The 22,402-nt window shown below is 50.2% G+C and overlaps 6 protein-coding genes across 6 annotated transcripts, besides 6 other annotated features; 3 read left to right on the top strand and 3 right to left on the bottom strand.

Annotated features, from left to right (window-relative positions):
* Positions 1-148: 148 nt before the first annotated feature.
* Positions 149-3,256, top strand: EKO05_0007609 (uncharacterized protein; the record flags this gene model as incomplete). The annotated part of the gene is made up of 2 exons (XM_038941008.1): positions 149-2,611; positions 2,657-3,256. The coding sequence occupies 2 exons, from the start codon at positions 149-151 to the stop codon at positions 3,254-3,256; spliced, it is 3,063 nt and encodes a 1,020-aa protein (XP_038797244.1).
* Positions 234-387: a tandem repeat.
* Positions 3,257-3,833: 577 nt separating the features above from the next.
* On the bottom strand, positions 3,834-4,492 carry EKO05_0007608 (uncharacterized protein; the record flags this gene model as incomplete). The annotated part of the gene is made up of 3 exons (XM_038940953.1): positions 3,834-3,904; positions 4,136-4,238; positions 4,343-4,492. The coding sequence occupies 3 exons, from the start codon at positions 4,490-4,492 to the stop codon at positions 3,834-3,836; spliced, it is 324 nt and encodes a 107-aa protein (XP_038797245.1).
* A 21-nt stretch (positions 4,493-4,513) lies between these two features.
* Positions 4,514-4,579: a tandem repeat.
* Positions 4,580-4,763: 184 nt separating this feature from the next.
* On the bottom strand, positions 4,764-6,682 carry EKO05_0007607 (uncharacterized protein; the record flags this gene model as incomplete). Its single annotated transcript, XM_038940928.1, has 2 exons — positions 4,764-6,550; positions 6,604-6,682. 2 exons carry the CDS (start codon positions 6,680-6,682, stop codon positions 4,764-4,766), a joined length of 1,866 nt encoding a protein of 621 aa, XP_038797246.1.
* An 890-nt stretch (positions 6,683-7,572) lies between these two features.
* EKO05_0007606 (Cytochrome-b5 reductase) lies at positions 7,573-9,012 on the bottom strand (the record flags this gene model as incomplete). Its single annotated transcript, XM_038941086.1, has 2 exons — positions 7,573-8,876; positions 8,928-9,012. 2 exons carry the CDS (start codon positions 9,010-9,012, stop codon positions 7,573-7,575), a joined length of 1,389 nt encoding a protein of 462 aa, XP_038797247.1.
* A 515-nt stretch (positions 9,013-9,527) lies between these two features.
* EKO05_0007605 (uncharacterized protein) lies at positions 9,528-11,286 on the top strand (the record flags this gene model as incomplete). The annotated part of the gene is made up of 3 exons (XM_038941033.1): positions 9,528-9,660; positions 9,706-10,307; positions 10,357-11,286. The coding sequence occupies 3 exons, from the start codon at positions 9,528-9,530 to the stop codon at positions 11,284-11,286; spliced, it is 1,665 nt and encodes a 554-aa protein (XP_038797248.1).
* A 581-nt stretch (positions 11,287-11,867) lies between these two features.
* Positions 11,868-14,361, top strand: EKO05_0007604 (uncharacterized protein; the record flags this gene model as incomplete). Its single annotated transcript, XM_038940926.1, has 8 exons — positions 11,868-12,019; positions 12,081-12,397; positions 12,448-12,749; positions 12,806-12,886; positions 12,950-13,064; positions 13,116-13,608; positions 13,661-13,843; positions 13,944-14,361. 8 exons carry the CDS (start codon positions 11,868-11,870, stop codon positions 14,359-14,361), a joined length of 2,061 nt encoding a protein of 686 aa, XP_038797249.1.
* A 3,308-nt stretch (positions 14,362-17,669) lies between these two features.
* Positions 17,670-17,691: a tandem repeat.
* Positions 17,675-17,918: a mobile genetic element.
* A 3,849-nt stretch (positions 17,919-21,767) lies between these two features.
* Positions 21,768-21,815: a tandem repeat.
* Positions 21,816-21,862: 47 nt separating this feature from the next.
* Positions 21,863-22,402: part of a mobile genetic element that runs on past the window's edge.

Below are 22,402 nucleotides of genomic sequence, written 5' to 3'. Positions count from 1 at the left end.
TCTGATAGCGCACGGGGCAGTGGCATGCGTCATGCTGCTGTTGGTCCACCCTCAGCCGCCCACGGGAAGGCGCAGGCTTGGGCTCATGCTCTGCACTCAGCGATACCCGCCCTGAGGCCGCCCCTGCCTGCTCAGCGCTCACCGAGCCATGGGCGCCCGCAAGAAGTGCAAGCCGAGCCCCCAGGCGGCCGAGGTATCCACCACCAGCAACACCGCCGTCAGCAATACCGCGGGCAACACCAGCAACACCAGCAATACCAGCAACACCAGCAACACCAGCAACACCAACAACACCAGCAACACCAACACCACCAGCAACACCAGCAACACCAGCAACACCAACAACACCAGCAACACCAACAACAACACCAGCAACACCAGCAACACTGCTGTCAGCAATAATGCGGGCAACACTACCGGCAACACCACGGAACAGAGCGGTGCTGGCACGCTCGATGCAAGCACTGCATCACACGAAACCACGGCAAGCCAGCCAGCATCAGCGTCCTCGGCATCCGACGGCGCATCCACACCCACAGCTCCAGGCTCGCAGACACCGAAGAGCGCGCGCAGATGGCCGGGCGGCACGGGCAGCTGGCGGTCCAAGGCACCTGCAGTCGTCAAGACTGCCCAGGAGACAATCGGCATCGCCGTCAGTGGGGGCGCCACTTCTGAGCTGCCCAAAGAAGATGCCAGGAAGCCCAAGAACGACTCTCCGGCGAGATTCCTGACCAAGCGCAAATCGAGCAAGAGCTTCGCACTGCCGACATCCACGACCAAGATCACCGTCTCGTCCGACGGCGCCGTCGAGGAAGCAGAGAGCCCCGCAGCCAGCAAGACGGAACACGCCCCTGCCCCACAGGCTGCACCAGAAGCAGCACCGCGCGGAGACGAAGCCCCGTTGCCACCTGAGCCACCCAAGAGCGAACAACCAGCGAATGCGTGGGCGTGGACGACCTGGTGGTCACGACCTGACGGATACACCGAAGCTGCCAAGGCGAAGAGCACAGGGCAGGAGAGTGTGGAGGAAGCACAGAGCACGCCACTGCCCGGTCCCACGCCGTCAGAAGAGGCTGATGCAAAGACAAAGGGCCTTGAGCGCGCACTGACAACAAACGTCCAGGCCGCAGAACTTGGCAAGAAGGATCATGTCCTGGAGGCAGTGCCCTCCGAGAACGCTGCCGAGAATGTTGCGTTGGAAGAAACTCCAACCGCGACCACGAAGCCCACCGCCCGGAACACCGCAAGCGGCTCGTGGTTTGGGCTGTGGAGCAGTGCTCAGAACGTCCAGGCCAATTCTCCCCCTCCACAGGCACCCACCAAAGACTTCTTCACCCCAAACACGTATTCAGATCAAGCAACGGAGTTGGCGCTGCCCGAGCCAGCAGCAGCAGAGCCTCCAGCCGAGACACCACCAACAGAGCAGACTGAAGCTCCAGCACCTGCTACCGCTGCCGCCGTGGGAAGAGCACAAGAACCGCCAAAAGGGCAGGCAAAGGCCTCAGGCTGGGCCTTTTGGTATCGAGAGCCAACTACCGACAGCAGGCCCGTGGAGGGCGAAGCTCAGAAGCATGTCGGCGAGGTCGCTGTGTTCGATACTCCGTCACAGTCGCATCCAGAGGCAGCTCAGTTCAATGAGCAGGAGCAACCAAAAGCAGACGCACCAGAAGCGGCAAAGAAACCAGCCAGAGAGTCCATCGTCAAGAAGTCGCTTGGCTCGCTTCGAGGACGCTCGAGAAAGAAGGCTACACCCAAGGACCTTGCGGAGGGAACGCCAGCAGATACACCAACAGCGAGTGCGCCAGCTACCCCCACCAAAGCTTCCCCCGAACGAGAGCCGACTCGCGCTGAGACAGCTCCTGCAGCACAGCCAGCACCCAAGCAAGCAACAAAAACAAAGCAAGAGTCGTCGAACCTCGTCCTCCCCGGCTTCAACTCCACCTATCGCCTTGCTCAACAGCCGAGCTTTTGGAAGCAGGTGCGTCAGTACTTCCTGGGCAGCGAGCCCGCCACACCCCATCTGCACATCCATCCGGCACCGCCACGGATAAGGAAAGCTGTCGCCATAGGTGTGCACGGCTTCTTTCCCGCCCCCATCTTCCAAAGAATCATGGGCCAGCCTACTGGCACGTCAATACGCTTCGCCAACGCTGCAGCTGCCGCCATCAAGGGCTGGTCCGAGGCTCGTGGGTGCAGCCCGGAGATCGAGCAGGTCGCTCTAGAAGGCGAAGGCTTCATTGCCGAAAGGGTGAACACGCTGTGGAAGCTCTTGCTGAATTGGATCGACCACATCAAGGAAGCTGACTTCATCCTGGTCGCATGTCACTCGCAGGGCGTGCCTGTGGCAATGATGCTGGTTGCGAAGCTGATCCAGTTTGGGTGTGTCAACGCCACGCGCATTGGCATCTGCGCCATGGCTGGAGTGAACATGGGCCCGTTCATCGAGTACAAGACAAAGTACTTTGGCCCAACAGCCGCCGAGCTTTTCGAGTTTTCAGACCCCAAGAGCTTGGTCAGTCAGATGTATCTCGCTGCGCTGGACCAAGTCCTCCGCTTCGGCGTGAGGATACTCTACGTTGGCAGCATCGACGACCAGCTGGTCTCGTTGGAGGTAGGTGCCCGCTCCCCACCACTCGTGCTCTGCTGACCATGTCAGTCTTCGACATTCTCGACACTCTCCCACCCGTACATCTACCGCGCTGTCTTCGTCGACGGCCGCATCCACGCGCCCGACTTCCTCACACACCTCGTCGGCTTCACCCTCAAGCTGCGCAATCTCGGGCTCCCCGACCACGGCCTGATCCGCGAGTTGTCGCCTGCCCTCGCTGGCTCCCTCTATGGCGGCGAAGGCCACTCGCGTGTCTACGAAGACCCTGCCGTCTACTCCCTCGCCGTCCAACACGCGCTCGAGACAACCTCCCTCGCCGTCCCGCCGCCACAGCGCCCAGGCAGCAGCGCCAGCTTCCAAGGCATAAACATACCCATCGTGGGTGAGAAGCTGGCAGCCAATGCCGCTACAAACGAAGACGTGTACAAGCTGCGAGTAAAAGACTACGAAGCCCCTGCAACGGCCGCGACTCAGAACCCCTACTTCCTCCCTTGGGCAATGCGCGGGCTGCTGGAAGAAGAGTTTGTCAAGAAAGAGCTGGGCGACGAAGTCGACGAGTTGCTGGGCATGTTTGAGGCGTGGAGACCGACGGCTAAGCAGCTCAAGGAAGTCAAGTTCCGCTTAGAGGCTGTAAGGAGCAAGCTCTGATCTGGTCATGTGTGGCGGTGCGGGGCAGCGTGTTGTTTATTGCATTACAAGGCGTTCATCTATATGCACATGGCAACAGGGTAGCAGTGTTGGTCTTTAATACTATAGCAAGGCAGACTTGAAAAGTAGATCTGTAGATGTATAGTACCTGTTCTTAAATTCTACTAAGAGGCTGTAAGGAGTAAGCTCTAATCTGGTTATATATAGCAGTGCAGGGCAGCATGTTATTTGTTGTGTTACAATTAAGGCGTTTATCTATCTGCATATAGCAATAGAGCAGCAGTATTGGTCTTTAACACTATAGTAAGGCAGACTTGAAAAGTAGATCTGTAGATGTATAGTACTGTTCCTCGATCCTACTCTGTGTTCCGCGTCCTCCATTCAACTATTCCACAGATAAGAACACTGGTCCTCCAACCAGAAAATAAATGGGACCTTGAATCAGCATATACCAGAGCTGATGGCTGCCCAGCTCATTTGCTCTACCCGGTCTCTTTCTTTCACTAGCCCGTTCGCTCACTCGCCCGCTCAATCATGCACTGATTCACTCGTACCCGTGCCCATGCGCATACAGTCCTCATTGCTCGTCGTAGAAGATCTCCTTGTGGCGGTGTGTAGCCTCGACCACGGCGTTTGCGGCGTTGAAATCTGGGCGTGTGTTAGTTAAGTGTAGGGGTAGGTAGGTAGCGTACTGCATGTTGTATGTATACTGTGTGGTGCATACTGCGTGGCATATGACGAGGCGAAAAGACGAGCCTGAAACGAAGAAAAGCAGGGGTAAGGGCCGGAAACGGGGAGAAGGGTTACGAGGAGGAAGGGTTACGAGGAAGAAGGGTTACGAGGAGGAAGGGTTACGAGGAAGAGAAAAACAAAGCATACCAACCCCCGTCCCGAAATCCGTCGCTGCCTGAACCTTGATCGCTAGATTCCCGTCCACCTTCCCAATCACCTCGACCGCGTGGCCAACGGCTAGATGCGCGTCCTGTGAACTCATCAGCATGGTTGTCCACACCCCCTGTCACGCATTCCGACACCGCGTTCATGCCACACTCGCATTACGAATAAAAGAGAGGGTTCAATACACACCCGGTTCAGAATCACATCGATCTGGCCCCCGGCATCGATCACTGCGTGCTCGCCGCGCAGTTGCACGACTTTGCCGAGCACGCGCACGATGCTGTGCTGGAAGGTCGAGAGGTGGGGTTGTAGTACGCGCGGGGTTTGGGGGTGGTCCATTGTGAGGAGTGTGCGCTTAGTGTGGTGTGGTAGGGGTATTGGAGTGGTTTGCTGGGTCTGTTGATGGTGGTGGTGGTGGTGGTGATGTGAGGCGAGGCGGAAGACGCGTCGCGTTTGGAGCGCTTTGGGGGTTAGCGTCGAACGAAGTCACGTGGGGGCTTATCAAGGTTGAGTGTTTATCTGGATTGGGGGTTTGCTGATGTGCAATAACAAAAATCATGTGTGAAGCTTCGATTGTTCCTCAGGTCTATATTCTCCGATCATCCTGCATCTACAGCAGTGCAAGGCCAGTGAAGGCGCGCTTCTCATCCTGGTATAACGTCTTCTTGTTCTTGCCGTCCAGATCGCAAACATACACGCTTCCACCGAGATCAGTAACGTAGATGCGGTTATTCCTGCCATCGATCTTCAACCCGATAGCCTCGTGGAACCTCCTCGCGATGACAAACTTGCTCGGCAGCAACGCAGGATCGCTCAACCGCGGCATACCGTCATCCTTCAAGTCTACCCTGCTGAGTGTGTTTCCCCACGGGAGATCGCCGCGGTCAGTCCAGTACAGGCGGCCGTTCTTCTCGTCAATCTCGAGGTCAATGGGTTCGGGGAGGCCGTAGAGGATGCACTTGACATCCTCACGCGACTCGGCCGTCTTGCCCTCAGGCATGGCAATGTTGGCGCAGAAGATTCGCCCGCGGCCACCCTTCGAAGGCCCTTTCTGGCTCCAGTAAAACTTGCCGCGGGATGGAGATAACGCGATGCCGACACACCAGTTCATTGCGTTTGCTTGGCTCGCCACGTACGATGCAGTGCCACCGTTCTGGACGAGAACCTCAAGGTCGGAACCGTCGTAGCTGCAGCGATACACAGTGCAGCCTTCACGGTCGCAAAAGTATATCTTCTGAGCCTCGGTGTCGAGACAGAGTTGCTTGGGGGTGTTGATCTTGCCAGAGTCGATGACGGTGCGTTGGTCAGTACCGTCAGCTTTTGCTGAGTAGACGGCGCCGTCTTTCTCGCCTGCTTCGCCCATACATGTCCAGAACATTCGTTCGCTGTCGTGGTCGATCGCGATTCCGTCCGGAAGTGGCTGGCCCGAGATGAGGCGCTTTGGTGCAGAGCCATCGGTACTAAGTCGCAAGACTTCGCCCGATGTGTTTCCTGGTTCAGCCGCAGAGAGACCAATGTCGAGAACGATCAGTGTCGGATCAGACGACAACTTCTTTTGGGCTGTTCTGTTTGTTGAGGTACCGTTGGTAGAGGCGATTGTTTCCTTCGGAGGGTATAAACCGCCTTTTTCACACTTGGACCCTATTTTCCCATGATCGAGGTATTCTGTCTTGAGGTAATCGGTGGTATGTGTTGATGACAGGCCGCGCTCAGCAATGTAGTGACCTTCAATGAAGGCAACAGTATCGAGACCGACTTGGTCCATCGTCTCGCAAGGCTTCGCTCCTCCTTTGATGAACATCTCTGTCCAGAGGCTGTCAATCTCCGCCGCATCGCTGACATCTTCAGACAGTATGGTCAGAGTTTCCCGCTTGACAGCCGCCCAAAGTCGGTTGAAAATGAATCCAGTCGATTGTTTTCTCGCGACGTACGGCTTTGCACCGCTTTCCCTGAAGCGTTCAGACAGGAAGGGAAAGATTGTGGTGTCAGTGAATCCGTCTGTCATGAGTTCTACAACCATGTTCTCAGGAGGCATATAGTAGTGAGTGTTCAAGACACGACGTTTTGTTGCCTGAGAAACCCCTGTGATCATCTCTGATGATTTGTAGGACGAAGAATTGGTTGCGAGGATGCAATCTTCCGGTGCGACCTTTTCGAGTGTTGCAAATGTCGATATTTTGAGTTCCAGTTTCTCAGGAACAGCTTCGATGACGAGCCACGCGTTCGCTACGGCGTGCTCGAGGTCTTCATAAACCTGCACATTTCCAGCTTTTGTTGCCGTTGTCATGTTCTTGTAGGTTGCAATATTTTCGTCCACATATTGCAGGCATTGCGCCCGTTGCTCTGCACTTGGATCTCTGACTTGGACATCGTATCCACCGGCCGCCCACGTGCATGCTTTGCGACATCAGCTTCGACATTTCTGGACGTGCACGCACTGTCCAACATACCGATGCGGCGACCAAGCACTCCAGCGCCTAATATGGCGACTGGACGCTTATCGTAGTCTCTGGGTGATTGCCAAGTCATAGAAAATTAGCGGCGGTGATTTGGTTTTATGAGATTGGATATAAAGTTCGTGTCTGGAAGTGAGAAGTGATGTGTATAATTGGGGTTTAGGACCAGGAGCGTGGCACATCCCACCTATATACACCAACTGCCCGATGGTGTCTGGAGCACTACAACTATCCGGCGCTTCCCAGCGTTCGCAGCCTTAGTGGTACGACGACGTCATCGGCTCTTAGTTGCTAGTATATCCCTCGAAGCTGTACGCATCGCGAATTATCACCATAGAGCTCATCTCGGTGTTGCCCTCGTACGATGTGTTTTATCGAAGCCGAGTCCCCCTGAATTGTGTCTCTTCCAAGCAGGTGTCAGTGCATTTCGAGGTTGCTGCGTGTACACCGCAGAATTGGGTCGTTACGGCGACGGAGAGCTCCCGAGGTGCGCAATCCTTACCGATTGGCTGCAGGGTCTGCGGAGCCTCATTCACATGTCATCGTGGAAAGTGGACACTTTTTTTTTGACGTGTCTGGACGCGCCTTGACGTTTGATGCACTTGGAAAATTCTCGGGGACTATCCCTCTAGGCAGGTAGCGCGCCGAGGTTGGGAGAAAGCTGTCTTGACTGGCACGGTGACTTGGTTCAGCCCGGCTGAGCGTAATTCTTTCAACAAGGCACACTCTGCACATCTTTCGAGGGATCTTCGCGATTTGCTTGATTTGCGATACTTGCAGTATCTATTGTTGTAAAATATTGGGTTCGCTATGCTATCGAGATGACAAAGGAAAGAGACGCGCTATGACGCATTAGAACAAGAGGAATTTTTTAAAATTGAACGTCATCCCAGCTCGTCCAGCTCGTTACCAATGATGACACCTCGACGTTAGGACAGTGCTGAAGCTGGGCCGTGTACGCTCCTAGAAACAGAAAACCTCGTCTGACATCTTTGCAACAGCTCCTGGTGTCTTGAAACCTAGTGTCGCCAGTGCTTTCTTCGATGCATTCACCATCCCTGGGGGCCCACAAAGCATGATCTTCGTATCCGGTGCCGGCGCAGGCAGCTTCTCCTTCATCACATCTGCCGTTACATAGCCGCTGCCGTAGGCCCAGTTCTCCGGTGGGCTGTCCAGCATGTACCAGAGCTTGAAGTTCTTGGGGTATCTTCTAGCAAATGTCTCCAGCTCTTTACGCAAGAGGATGTCCTCCTCGGATCGGTTGGCCAGAATCAAAGAGACCTCTGTGGTGTCGTACTCATCCTCGCAGATGGCGCGGATGAGCTGATACATGGGTGTGATACCAGTTCCACCAGAAATCATACCAATCTTCTTGCATTGTCCGACTGTGTGGGTGTAGGCTCCCTTGGGCCCGCGGAACAAGACCTCGTCTCCAACCTTCAGGTTTGCAAAGAACTTGCCTGTGAGTTGGCCATCTGGGTAAACCTTGATCACCAGCTCCAAGAGGCCAGTGTCGAGGTTGTTCGAAGTGGGAGTGTATGATCGAGTGACAGATTTGCCGTCGATCGTGGCCTTGATGGCAACGTGCTGACCAATGGGCAGACCAACAACATCTCTAGGATTGGGGAGCTTGAAGCTGTATCGGAAAACATTCGACGACAATTGGTCAATCTTGACGACCTTCAGCGGCTTGAATTCTTTGGCATCCAGGAATCCTCTTGCCAGGTGTGGGTTGGCTGGCTTGACGTATTGACACTGCTTCCGACGCGGAGGATATTTTGTGAATCCGGAGTCTATCTTGGTGAACTTGGCAAGTTGCTTTGCGACAACAGTCGCGCCGGTTGCGGAGATGACGCTGGCAACCGCAAAACCACCCACGAAAGCATTGTTGCCGCTGGACAACGACGAGCTTGGCAACTGGGAAAACTTAGAAAAGAGAATGCGTGGCGATGGACCGTATGTGGATGCGCAGTAGACAACACCAGCGAGCGCCAGAGAGCCTGCGATCGTCTTCACAACGCTTGATGATACGAAATCGCTCTTTGCCACAGCGGTCGGTGGTGCTTGTTGTACAAGTTTGACGTTCTTCGAACGCTTCAACTTCTCAGGATTTGCTGCGATGCCAATGAGGTAGCTGTTGAGGATCTCATCTGCGTCCTCAGAGTGGCCAACGTCTGCGTAGGCCTCGGTGGCATCTGCTCCAGCAACATCGATCAAGACATCTGCGCCACCCGGATGATCTCGCACATATTTGGTAACATCGTACACTGCACGCTCGAGTCAGTCGTTAACCATTTCACGTAGTTGAGTATGCGCACCTTTCCCTTGGATTATGACCCAAAGATCATCTCTGGTGGAATGCGCTGCGACATCAGCCGCGCTGAGAGCAGGTAGTTCAGACATCGTCAAGTCGGCAGTAAGTTGAGGTAAGGAGGTCTTGGGGCAATCGTCAACCTTGAACGAACGGGATGGATCCTATTATGCACGCTGTTATGTCGAAGCTTGCGTAGCCTCGGTACATATACGTTGCATTGCGACTATAAATGAGACGAGACTCGACTGAGCATTTTTTTTGTCTGAGCTGCATGGCGACTTTGACCATTTGGTGTCATGTCGGACCCACAGAAGGAGATTAGGGCCACAATACCTCGGTATACTCCCGAGGTAGCGCAGATCGGAGCCTTCGACAACCAATCGGATACATCCTGATTGCGGGACCATGTAAAAACCACTAACGCAAGCCCCTGCCAGGGCCCTGCTAAGCTTCGGAGACCCAATGCACAGTCGGCCGATGATGCTTGACTTCTTCGACCTGCCCCATGAGCCCTGATATCCTATGGACTCACACTGACTTATATGTTAGCCTTGTCCGACTCAGTTCCCACTCACTTGCTTGTCGACCACACCACATCAACATCATGTTGTCACAATCATTCTACCTACTTGGAGAAACACCAGCGTCCGCAAGGACCATTGAAGCCGATGAGAATGCCTCTTTGGACGACTTGAAGGACTTGATTGCATCGCACTTTGCGATTGTCGTTGCTGATGGTGAGTTGTTTTCACTGTACGATAAGTTATATCTAACGTGAGCAGGGGTTGGCTTCACTCATGGTGATAAAGTCCTATTGAACGTCCAGGAAATCCTGTCTTTCGAAGAATCTATTGCAATCTCAGTAGATGGACATGCAGTTCGCGACGTGCCTGGACCGAAGGGTCTTCCGTACATTGGCAACTTTTTTGAAGTCTTCCCAGACCATCTCGGCAATCACCAACGTCTTTTCGAGAAGTATGGGCCAATCTTCCAGACTACCAACATGGGTGGAACCATCTACCATTCGAACGACCCAGACATCGCTGCCATTGCATTCGCCGAGTCGGACTTCTTCACAAAGAAGATCAACGAATCGCATCCCCTATACGGCATCAAGACACCAGAGGCAGGTGTCTTCCTTGGTGACACAGATACGCCGGAATGGAAAATTACGCACAAGTTCCTTCCTCCTGCCCTTGGCCCCAGAGCGGTCCGACACTACGCTCCCACCATGCAAAAGACTATTGAGGACGCCTTTAAAGTTTTTGACGAGCTCGACTCGATTGGCCAATCGTGGAACGTATACATTTACATGCTAAAGCTTGGCTCACAGGCTGTAGCAAAACTCACTCTGGGCATGGACATGGATCACTTCGCACACAAGGTACGTTTGCTGAGCCAACTCATACCAACATGCTGCTAACGATACATAGGATGCTCCTGTGCATGAGATTGTACACCTCATCGCTGAAACATTGCACCTGAATAAGAAGGTCACCTCTTACGGTAGCTGGTATGCCAATCTGCCTTTCGGTGATCCCAAATTATTGCGAACAAAGAAGGCTCGTATGGAGGTCTTGATGGAAGAGCAGATTGCGAAGGCCCAGAGCGGTGGTGTTGAAGATTTGCCATTGCAGGAGGCCGCCGAACGAGCAGCAAACATGGTCGATTATGCAGTCCGTGCTACGGACAACAAGGGCGAGAAACTGCCTAAGACAAGTTTCAAGGAAGCCCTTGTTGTCGCCACAGGCGCCGGATTTACCACAACCTCGTCACTTCTTTCATGGTTGATCTACGGCCTCGTCACATACCCTGGGGTTCAAGAGAAGCTCTTGCAAGAGTTGGTAGACAACGATTTTAGCGATGAAATGGAGATCACCTCCGATTTCACAGACAAGCTTGTGTATCTGGACCGCTTTATCAAGGAGACACAACGCCGACACAACCCTTCATTCCAGCCCGGACGAACCGCGAAGGTCGACTTGGTCCTTCCCGGTGGTTACAAGCTACCCAAGGAATCTGTCATCATCCCTGCTCTTCACCATATTCACAACAACCCCGCATTATGGGACAACCCGGCGAAATTTGACCCTGACAGGTGGGACACACCCGAGGTGAAGAACCGCCACAAGGCTGCGTATATTCCTTTCGCAGCAGGCCCCCGCATGTGCATTGGATTCAACTTTGCTCTGCAAGAGATCAAGATCTTCTTGCCTAAGTTGGTCTACCGGTACAAGTTCGTCAAGGATGGCGACGACACTATTGAGTATGATCCCATGTTCCAGTTGATCAGACCCACCAACTTGTTCGTACGATCGGAGAAGCGGCTGAAGCTACCACCGAAGACTGAAGTCGAAGCATAGATTCAATATGGCGTATTCGCAGAATTGTAATTCTTTCCTTCGTATCGGTTGTGTGTTACAGCATAGCGTTCCTGGGGTTAATTAGACATACCTGATAAAGATAGAGCCTTATTGTTCAATCATCCTACGTCTTTTACCTTCACGAGTTAGATGCAAAATAATAGTGATGGGAATATATTCGGCGTGACCACCGCAACGCAGAACGAAAACAGAAGTAATTTCTAGGTCAATTCCAACGCAAAAGTGCAATGCAATTACACAGATGGTTTGAAATATCAGCGACGTACAAGAAGTGTACTATCTTCTGTTTCTACTGTTTACACTCTAGATTCTTCGATCTTGCTGGTGCTGCACTCTATTGCGCTGAAGAGGGAGACTTGGTGCTGTTCCTTGCAGTTTTGGTGCTTTGACTCTCGGGTATTTTTGGTTCCGCGTGCACGCGTGTTTCTCGGTTCCGCCAACCATTCAAAACATCCCAGCGCCCGCAGCTTCATCTCCATCAAACCACACCGCGGAAGAGCCCTGAAATCTTGTAGCTCACGTGGCCATAATAGACGATTTATGGTCTCGCCACCGCAGCCATGCCAGCACAACGTCGTCATCGCTCGACGGTCGCCTGTAAAAATTGCAGACGTCGGAAGGTGCGGTGCAGTGTGACCGTTACAGGCGTACCGTGTTCAAACTGCACCCAAGATCGAACCACATGTGCCATACAGGAGATCGGTCATGAGTTGTAAGGCTGATATCGACATTCTGCCTGCCCTGTGCTGACCGCTGTTCTCACCATCGTATAGACTTAGAAGTACCTTCCCGATATCTGCACGCGAGGCGTCGCCGGTGACTGTTCTGGAGGATGCTCCGGGAACCGAGTATTCTGCAACTTTGAGAAACAAGAACCTGATCACATCTCCTGATTATGCACCACAAACTCACAAGATTGATGCAACGGGGCCATTGACGTTCAATAAAGCCGCTGCACTGCATGACAATGCTGACACTCAACTCGACCCAGAGCGTCAGAGAGATCTCGATGAAGAGCAAAGTGGCGCTGAGCTCTCGTATGCTGCAAGAGGGCAAGGAAATTCGAGCTTGGGCACACCTTTCTACACTGGTAAAATTTCTATTGAGGCTGATCGACTTATTGGCTGAGTATTACTACAGGAGAACAACCGGGAGTGACTTCCCTGTTCGACACTCAGGAGCCTATACCAAGGCACATTATGCTTAGACCTGCTCCCCCAAGTGTGTTGTCACGTGATGATCGCGATTTTCTACAACGCAAAGGTGCGCTGAAGCCTTTGCTCTTGTACTCTCATCGAGAATTTCTCCGCGCATACTTTCACCACGTTCATCCAATGCTACCAATACTGCATCTTGCTAGGCTACAGGAATTCGAATTCCCTGAGTCAATACCACTCCATGGTATGCTTTTGTATTGGAGCATGGCTGTTGTAGCGGTGAATGTAAGATGGCCTCGATCACCACTTCCTTCGCAACTTAGCTGATATGCACGGTCAAGTTCGTTCCGAGCGACGCGTGGAGGGCAGAGAATTTCACATCAAGGAAAAATATGAAAGATACGATGTATGATCGTGCGAAAGTAAGGACAACCTCGTGGCAGCTGGTACTCAGTCATCTACACATGGACTCACTGCCCGCTTAGTGCATGTACGACAACTCTGGAGAAACTGACAAAGAAGTCCTTCTACAAGCCGCCCTTCTATTGTCTTTCTGGCACTCTGACAGAGACAGCCATTCTCAGCCATGGTATTGGAGCGGTAGGTTCAATAGATTCCCGCGCGTGAATCACGCTGACATGCCGCTACAAGGAGTTGCGATCAGTTGGTGTCACATCATAGGTATGCACCGCGACCCAGATGCGGCGCGGGTCAATCCGCTCGTCTCTCCCCAGCGCCGCAACCTGTGGCGACGATTGTGGGCCAGCTGCCTGTTTCGCGATCGTTGGCTGAGTTTGACACTCGGAAGACCTCTCAGAATTCGCCTGAGCGACTGCGACATGCCTTTTCCAGTTCCACAAGATGTCCTGCATGATCTCAGCATGCTTCCCAACGCGCTACGTGCTTTTTACATTCCTGAGGATCTCAGTATTATGATCGAGCACTGGGTGTTGCTGATTCGACTCAGCAGAATGCTGGGTGAGGTTCTTTCTCTGTTTTATCAACAGTTGGGAGTTCGACCAACGCTCTTGCAATTCGATGCCCTTGAGTCTCAGCTGAGCGGATTTGCAATCCCCGAACCCTTCAAAACTTCCCCGTGCCCGCTCGCAATGTTTAGCTACTACCATCTCCAGTTGCACTATCAGTAAGTTGCCTTTGCTGTCTGTTTTGCACTGCGCCCGTTAACGCAGTGTTAGAGCGACCCTAATAACGTTCTATCGCCCATTTGTATCCACAGTCCCACAGGGTCTTCCCCCGCAAGCAGAAGAAGCCTGGAAAAGTCGAGTGCGAACTCGCATGGACACCGCTGCAACAAATTCGAATGGCATCGTAGACTGTATTGCTCGCGACGGACTTGTGGGCTTCGCAACCCCAATGACGTGAGTCCTCTTGCATCACAATGTTCTCGGAAGCAACGAATTCTCCGTCCCGGAGACTGATTCAGTCATACTTCCTCAAATTCTGACTGACAAGGCCTAGACCACCGCTGCTTATACCCGCTATGCATGTCCACCTGTTAAACTGTAAGTCCGAGAATCATTTAACCCGTCGACTAGCTCTTAACAAACTCGAAATGTGCATGGCAATTATGCGAGAGTTGCAAAAGACCCACACTTCGGCATCGATCTTCTGTGGGGTGTTTGGAGAAGCAATTCGCCAGCTTGCGCCAGGACCCTTGGATGAGAGTATCTGGGGTGTTCCTCGGATCAGACGTCCTCAGACGGTGGCGGCATTGTCGCCTGAAGGTATTCAAGCCCCTGGCGTCGATGACTTTGCTTTGCAGACAGTCGTTACAGATGATATTTTGGAGTCTCTTTTAAACGAGACCTCATCGTACAACTTTTGGGAGTCGATAAATATGCCGGAACAGTCTTGGAACAACTATAGAGAACTATGATGTTCTTGCCCCACAAACAAAGGTGCTTGCTGCGATTTGTTGGCACTAAAATACCAAGTCATATCTCTTAGACGCAATTTATACAAAAACATAGGACAGTGGTAAGGATTTTGAATAATTTTGCGCAAAATTTTCTCATCGCTTTCTAGAGTATGCCGTTGATGTGGCCTTTAAGAGTAAAATCTTGCAAAGGTTTCTTCTATCTCTCTATGTATAGCACGTAGTATATATACGTACCGCGTCCTACCCATCTGTTACACTCACCCTGTTGTCACATTAGCCAGAAAGAACATCAACCTTCTGCTCGTATTATCCTTAATGCTTTCCTTACAACGCAAACTATATGTGTTTTGATAATGTCTAGATACTGATATTTGTAAGTATAAGCGCTACAAATCTGTCTAGAAATGCTCTAGTGTAGTAGTTATATCGGTGTAGTACGAAGCCACCGCAGAGCTAAAACAGCCTTATTTATCCTGCGTTATAAGCCTGTAAAATTCAGGGGTCGGCTAAAAGCTTCCAAGTGTACAGTTGTAACCATACCCTTTGCGCAGCTTCTTATTTCGTGGAGCTTGATCTGACTATTAAAAAGGCGAAGATTTTATATAAAGACCGTGCGGTGCAGCGACGAACACCATATGCAGCTGTCATGGCCCGCATTACGGTCAATAGGCCGGGATTCGTACCCAGTTTTGGAGCAAATAAACACATTCATGTCATTTATGTCAATATTGTTATTGTGAAGGGGCTTCCTTGCAGGAAGCTATGATTACAAGACAAGCTTGTCTTGGCCTGTAGGATGAAATCGATATACATTAGAAAAAGGGATTACGCCAAACACCGAACGCATACAGAGATGCTGGCAGGCCCTCTTTCGCTATAGTGTCGGCTATACAGCTATTTTCTGGCTGAAATCAGGCACTGATATCGTTGGAACGGGCAAGTCGACCCTATATGTTCGTCGCCGGCGTCCGGAAAGATCCAGGGGCATGGTTTCCTGCAGACGATCGGGACCGTTCAGGCCTAATCCTTCCTGATCCACAGAGACAACGATTTCGTCGAATGTTTTAAGATACCTTTCATTCCAGTCGGCCACTGTGTCCTTCTTTGGGCAGAACTTGATTTGCTCAGCATCGACCAACGGGTCAGCAAATTCTACATATGTATCCCATTCGCTCAATAATGTTCGAATGATTGCTATTCCGGACGAGTTGCTAGGGACAGATTGCCCACGCTTAAAGCCCAACCCAACAACCAGAATTCTCAGAGGATCGGGTCTCACCCGACCGCATTCTACGGTGTCCTCGGCCCAGATCAATGATTTCACGAACTTCCCTGCAATTCCTGCCGGTCGCTGCCACGACATACTTGTCACCTGCTCTACCAGCGGCATCTCGCATGGCGAGAGATAATAGTAAGGGTCTGTGGGATGCAGTGTCCACCGATACCCGGTCCTAGTCGGAAAGGCAAATATCCAAAAGGTTTGCTCTCAGTAGCAGCACTGACTTCAAAGCCGTCAATAACGATTGCATCGCACGCATTAGCCATCTCGTTTGCATAGGCCACACAAACCATGCGCTGGCAATTCCCGTACAGATTCGTCATTTCAGCGATTCCGGGCGACGATACGGGGAGCAAATTAGCTAACACGCGCCCGTACAGCGCCGAAATGGAGTCGACGGATGCCCGATATAGACCGGAGACGATCTTTGGAATGTCTTCAAAAGCTGGCTCGACGCGACCGGGGTCCATGCGTTCAGGAGACATACCGACAAGGACGACTTTACTAAACATGAGAGGACTGACAAGATTTCGTTCATGCCTACTGCCACAAAACTCTCAATGACGATAGTTGAGCCTGGCCTGGCATACTGCTCAACCGTAGCGATGGCGCTGCGGGGGTAGGCCGTGTCGATTGTCTTGTCCATGTCAAGTAATGTTGGAATGGATATAAGAAGTGAGAAGCTTGGCTAATGTCTGAAGCTGATGAGGCGAACTGAACGGGTAGGTCGTCCAACTGCTCGGCAACTTCAAGGAGGAGTTTATCAGAAAGGTCGAATGCGACGACATTGGCGTTCTGTGTAGTTGACGTTACGTTCAACAACTCCACAACAACAACTCCACAACACTATCGTAAAAAATGTCACGCTTCCAACGGTTTCTAAAGAACAGTTCATCCTAAGCTGTTTTGGATTTAAGACTATGGTCTAGTCTTCCTCAGCTATGAGGAAAAAGATTCGATCAGTCTATTGAACTACGTATATGGACCTCTTAGTGCAGTCTCAGCACTTGACCATTGTTCATCAAATTATGGGCTTTTGGGGGAACTGCCGTGCCGGATGTGTGATATGCATCCCTCGCATAGTCAGTGATTTCTCGTGCAGATTCCGAGGACCAGACCTATTCACCAGCCAACATCCTGCCATCCCAGTGCCTCAGCACATGTTCTCGGATTTCTAGTTAAGATCTACAAAGTTAGCCTTTTACTCATATATTCCTGGTATTACCAGTTCAAAAATTTCTTGAACCAAATCCATTGTTATTATCTCGGAAACCTTCTTTCTCTTCATCAAGCCTTCTTATCCCTAATCGTTTCCCAAATCAGCTTTCGACATTTCCTGCCCGGGCGCACGATGGCTTCTGCTGCAACTAAATCCCTGTCTTCGAGCCGCAGTAGACTGTCTTGTATCACGGAAGAAGATCCGAACTTAGTAATAACGCCTTTGAAAGCCAATGATGAGCTGGTGACTAAGCCATCTCCTTGTGCTCTGCAGCAATCCAGTCCATAACCTTCGGATCCAGCTCCTCCAACACAAGACAGCCTTGATACTATTTAACACCCGTTCTCTCATCATTCTCAACAAGCTTAAACTCGTCAATTTTAAGAATAACTCTGGCTCAGTCGCTTAGGTTGCCTACTGCTTCTTCAATATGCCATCAGATTAAGAAGTTGCCAATGGAAGACGGCATGCGAGTGCTGATCCAGAACTCGTAAAAGAATTCCTTGAGCTAGCAGAGAAGCACGTCAAAGCTTTCAAAACGGAAATTCACTAATTTGGGACTTTCCAAGTTTTGTGGGTTTTCCTGCTCAGCTGCGTTATCTACTTCAGAGTTTCCAGACTTTCGTGGTATCGCATACTCGATGTCGTGGGTACCTCAGCACATATTCAGTCGAGTGTTGGATTCTGATACTTCACTAACAAATAGTTTAATAGCGCAACGCATTTGTAATATGGGTAAAGAGAACGGTGTGAATAATACTTAGGTCCCGATTGGCAGAAAGCTTGTCACAGAGCTTGTTAAACTATATTGATTGATTGATTGATTGATAAGTTTAACGTCCTGTGTGAGTCTAAGACTATATAAGACGAGAGCAGTTAAGCTGCTCTAGTAATTTAAGGAGCGTGTTTGTAAAAGGGGATAGTAAATGTGTGTTCAAAGTCCTGTAGTGAGAGCCTATGCTCTAAGAAGTAAACAGAGGATTTTAGGTGTCTGTTGTTTGTTGTAGGTACCACTTGCGTGTTCCTACTCTTGTCTTTGATTGTTAAACTAAAGCTTGTAAAGAAGTTCAAGTTTTGTATGTTGATTGACGATGGTGTCCACCTACCAGCAAAATGCCAATTGTTACGGATCGTGTCAGCAGCAATCGCAAACATAGATCCACAGTATGTGTTGGCTATTCAATTAAGAGCACTGGGCCCGATGAGACAAAAGGTACATCCATCTAACAAGCTCATGATCTCGAATACAAGCTCTCAGGCTTGTCGAGAAAATTGCAAGACTCACACGGCAGCGCCGTGTTTTCACATGGTGCCATGATCCTATGGGATCGAGATGTTCTTGAGAAGTTGTTTTGGGGCCACCCTTGTTTTAAGATCAGCAAAGACTGGTATTCAGGTCACACCTGCAGAGTAGGCTAGAAGATGTAACAAATAAATTAAGATACAGCTGACGTTATTGTAGTCTGTAGTGTTTCGCATTAAGTTCTGCACTTGAGTTCTTGTGCCTACAAAAACCCCGCTCTCTTTTTTCATGCTAGTCAAATTCACTCGTCGTGGCTATGTTAAGAAGACTGTCTGGAAGTAGCAGTTTTATCAATGGTCAGTCTAAGCGAATGATGTAGTTAATCTTCTACTTACTGACTGTGTCCTTCAGAGATTTCTCCTACCTGCATCGTCTACGAGGCGATCTCAACCACCTGCTCTTCGCGTGGCGACTAGGCCGATATGAATGGGCCACCAACTTGTTCGTTTTAGCGGCGATCTGTTAAACTTCTACCTACGCTGCTAGACCTATCATGCCTCCTGTTTCGCTGATCGTTTAACCGAAACTGGTCAGTGCGATGACAGAAAGTTTGGTAGCCGTGTACATCCTGGTCGTCATTTTCTAGCATGCAGTACATTGGCGCCGTAAGAAAGAGATATTATTTTAGAATGTCAGTGCTGTCCATTTCTTGATGAAAACAGCTCCAAATTTGGTTAGCACGTTGGGTGTATACTACTCTCTCTACGCTTATGCGAACTTTTCATCTACAGCTGTCAACGGTACATGCGCATCGCATTTCTGGTCCAGCAGAGACTTTAGAGAGATTGATGTGGAACTGATATCGCGTCAGCAGGAAGGTGGTCAAAATCCAGTGAACCTCGTGGTTCAAAACGATGAGAGCGTCGCAGAGGGCATGCAGAAGGAAAATTGAGATTCGACCCGGCAGACAGATTTCATAAGTACAGGTATGACTGATCAGCTTACTTGGTCAGCTTTTACGCCGACGGTGAATTGATGGGAGATGTCACCCAGTCTAAATTCAAAGACCCAAGCTACTTTCAGCGGAGTCATTGGAGTGATGGCAACCCATGTTGGATAGCTGGACCTCCTTCCCAGAACGCAGTGTTCATGGTGGCGTATGACATGGGCTACTTCAACTTAAAAGAAAAAGCGCGGATTCAGGATTTTGAGGTTCATTTATGGAGACCAAGTGACCGTTTGTTTGTTGGTGCCACACTGCAAACTAGCTAGGATTCTTGATGCACAAGGATACCTAAGCTTAATTCGGTAATAAGTGCGGTGCACACCAAATTCGTGTCATACTTGTGCACGTGGCAATGAAGAAGAAGTGGTTAGGGAAAACCAACAAGCTACTATAGCAACTGACTAGATCTGTGTGCGCAATCTATGAGTCTTAGTATCAGACAAGTTCATGCTTTTGTACTACTGTTTTGACAAAACCACCAGTTGTTGAGGTTAATATAGTCGACAAGTTCTTCAGATTTGAATGGATGGTTCAATAGAAATTAGAGCAGTAGTTTTTAGGTATGGGACTTCTCTGCTAGAAAGCAATGAGTAGAAAATAGAATATTTTGCTTTGCGCGCTGTTATCCAAGCCGTTGAATGAGTAGGAATGCCTCGGGTAAGTCATGCCCTGTAGCTCGTATTGGAGAACGAGATCGACTCACACTTAGGTCAAATGAGAATATGCACTACGATAGGAGGACCGGCGATCTTAGAGGCTATTCCCTGGATCTGAATCTGAAACCAGTCAAGATTCCTATGGCCACAAGATGGACAGCCTAAGGAATCGGACGGATTCAGGCGCGACACTCAAGTTGATGCTAATTATCGCACTGACCATAATGTCCTAGTACTATCTTTTCTGCTTCTGGTTTCTACAACCTTCAAGCTATAAATCCCTTCATTGATAGGGCGTCTGCTTTTTTCTCACTATAATGCTCATTATGGCCGACGCTGAACCAATCCCCAATCGAAAATGGGAGATAATTGCAGTTTCCATTGTCTTCATGATTATCGGCACCGCCGTTATAACTTGGAGAGTCATAGTGCGAGCGAACGTCGCGAGATGGATGGGGCCAAGTGACTGGTTTATGATTCTTGGCACAGTATATTCATTCTGAGCGACCGATCTATTGAACACAAAGCTGAGATTTGAACTGAGATCACGAACGATATTGACTGCATTCTCAACGTCATGGCTGGTATTTCTGGCGCCGGGCGCCCCCGGCGCGACCCGTTCCTCACGATCGTCCAAGGTGTGCAGCTGCAAAAATACCTCTTCATGGGCCAGATCCTCAACATCTACGCTTTGTTTCTGATCAAACTTTCCATCTGCGCATATTTACTAGCTCTGAACTTTTCAAAAGCCTATCGATATCTGATGTGGGTTGCACTTGCTTTTGTGATCATCTTCAACTTCATCCTGCCGTCTGTCAGCCTCTGGGGTCTTTGTCGACCTTTAGCAGCAAGGTGGGACTCCAGAATCGAGGATAAAGTATGTTGGCCAGTGATCGTCCGCATCGCTTTTGGATATATGCAATCGGTCTCGAACATTATCACAGATCTGATATATGCGACAGCTCCGATTGTGTACCTTCGGCAAGTAAAACTCACGAAACACACACAATGGGGCTTACGTGCAGTATTTCTGATGTCTTTGGTGTGGGTTTCCTCTTTGTACGTCTTGAGCTGCGTTCGTTGACACATCTCTATAGTTGCACAACCGTCTCAGCCCTCAAGATATGGGACCAGGAGAGACATAAGAAAACGCCAGAGATTGCATGGAATCTCGTATCGATGACTCTCTGGGCCACTGCCGAAAACACAGTCGGAATACTTGTAGCGAACTTACCACCGTTGCGCAAACCTTTCGAGAAGCTTTTCAGATCTGTCCTCTCATCTACAGCTACCGATGATCTGTATACTACTCGTAAATTAACGTTAGACGGCTATAACCTCAAGTTACATACATACCGCAGCTAAGGTGGTCGTAAGAGCACGATTGGGGGGATGACAGGACGCAGTGCAAGATTGCCAAGCATGGGTGATGATGAAAGTGACAAGGCGACGTTGGCTGGTATCACGAAAACCACGAGAGGTACAGTGCACGAAGACAAGGCTAGTGGGTGAGAAGCTGCTATTGAAAGAGGTAGACCTCAGAGCAAAAGCTAGCATCAAGGCGATGAGCCTTTACGTAACAGTGATCCGAGAGCGCGGCTGTGCGAACATAACATTATCTTCTGGTGCCATGCCTTCGGCATTGAACGCGACGCTCGCCATGTGACTGAAAGACAGTTTTTATTGCATTTTGAATATCAAAACCTCGAATTCTGTTTTCATAGAGAGGAATTCTGATTTACAAAATTGGCATTGCTCGAGGTTGGCAAACCTTCTGGGTTGAGCATACTGTGCAGGGGCAAAGTCCAACGGCTGAAGGGATCTAATACCCTGCGGCCACTTGATCTCTCTGTTCACATTCATGATAGATTGTGTTTAGCACCTGGCTGTGTTTTTGTGAGCATTAGCTCCCGCTGTACCCGCCACCCCTACTGTAGCACTGGAAAAAATCTTTTCACTTCTTATTGCATCCCCCTATGGATATAATGCATCTTCCGCCATTCGTACTGCATCCTTCATTCTTTGAATTGCATCCTGCATTCTTCGTTTCGTAGCCTGCATCCCAATTCTTGAGTTCGGAAATTACGATCGACAATACCGTGTCCGTGCGCGCAACGCCCGGAGTCGCGCAACGCCCGGAAACCACCTTAACGCTCAAAAATAGATGAGGTTGTACAACCACCCACAATAGCTATTATTACAGGATCTTGTAGTGTAGTAGTAATTAATTACTTGCAAAAAAGATGTACTATTTGAATTTTGCTAGTAACTTAACGTTGCGGCCACGTAATGTGGTTTTAAGTGGAGGAGCTAGGGACAGTGATAGGGGACCACAACTACTAACATTATCCCTAGGACTACATTTTTAACGCTTTTTTGGCTAGGTTGCTTATAAAGCTTTCCTTTTACCCTTTTAAGGCAATTTTATAGCTTTTACAGCATTGCGCTCTTATTGTTAACGCTGCTTTTTAGCCTAACGTTTAGCTCTCTAATTTGCTGCGTTAGCCTTCTCCTTCTTACGCACTACCTTAGCTGCCTCTTACGCTACACGCCTCTCCTCCTTCTCCTTCTCCTTAACTAGCTTCTTAGCGTGTGCAAGCTCCTTCCTATTAATTTTCTTAAGCTCCTCCTCTAT

The sequence above is a fragment of the Ascochyta rabiei genome, chromosome 13, assembly GCF_004011695.2.
Source record: "Ascochyta rabiei chromosome 13, complete sequence".
In the NCBI taxonomy this organism is placed as follows: domain Eukaryota; kingdom Fungi; phylum Ascomycota; class Dothideomycetes; order Pleosporales; family Didymellaceae; genus Ascochyta; species Ascochyta rabiei.
Note: the sequence above shows the minus strand (reverse complement) of the source record. Positions and strands in the feature narration are given on the sequence as shown.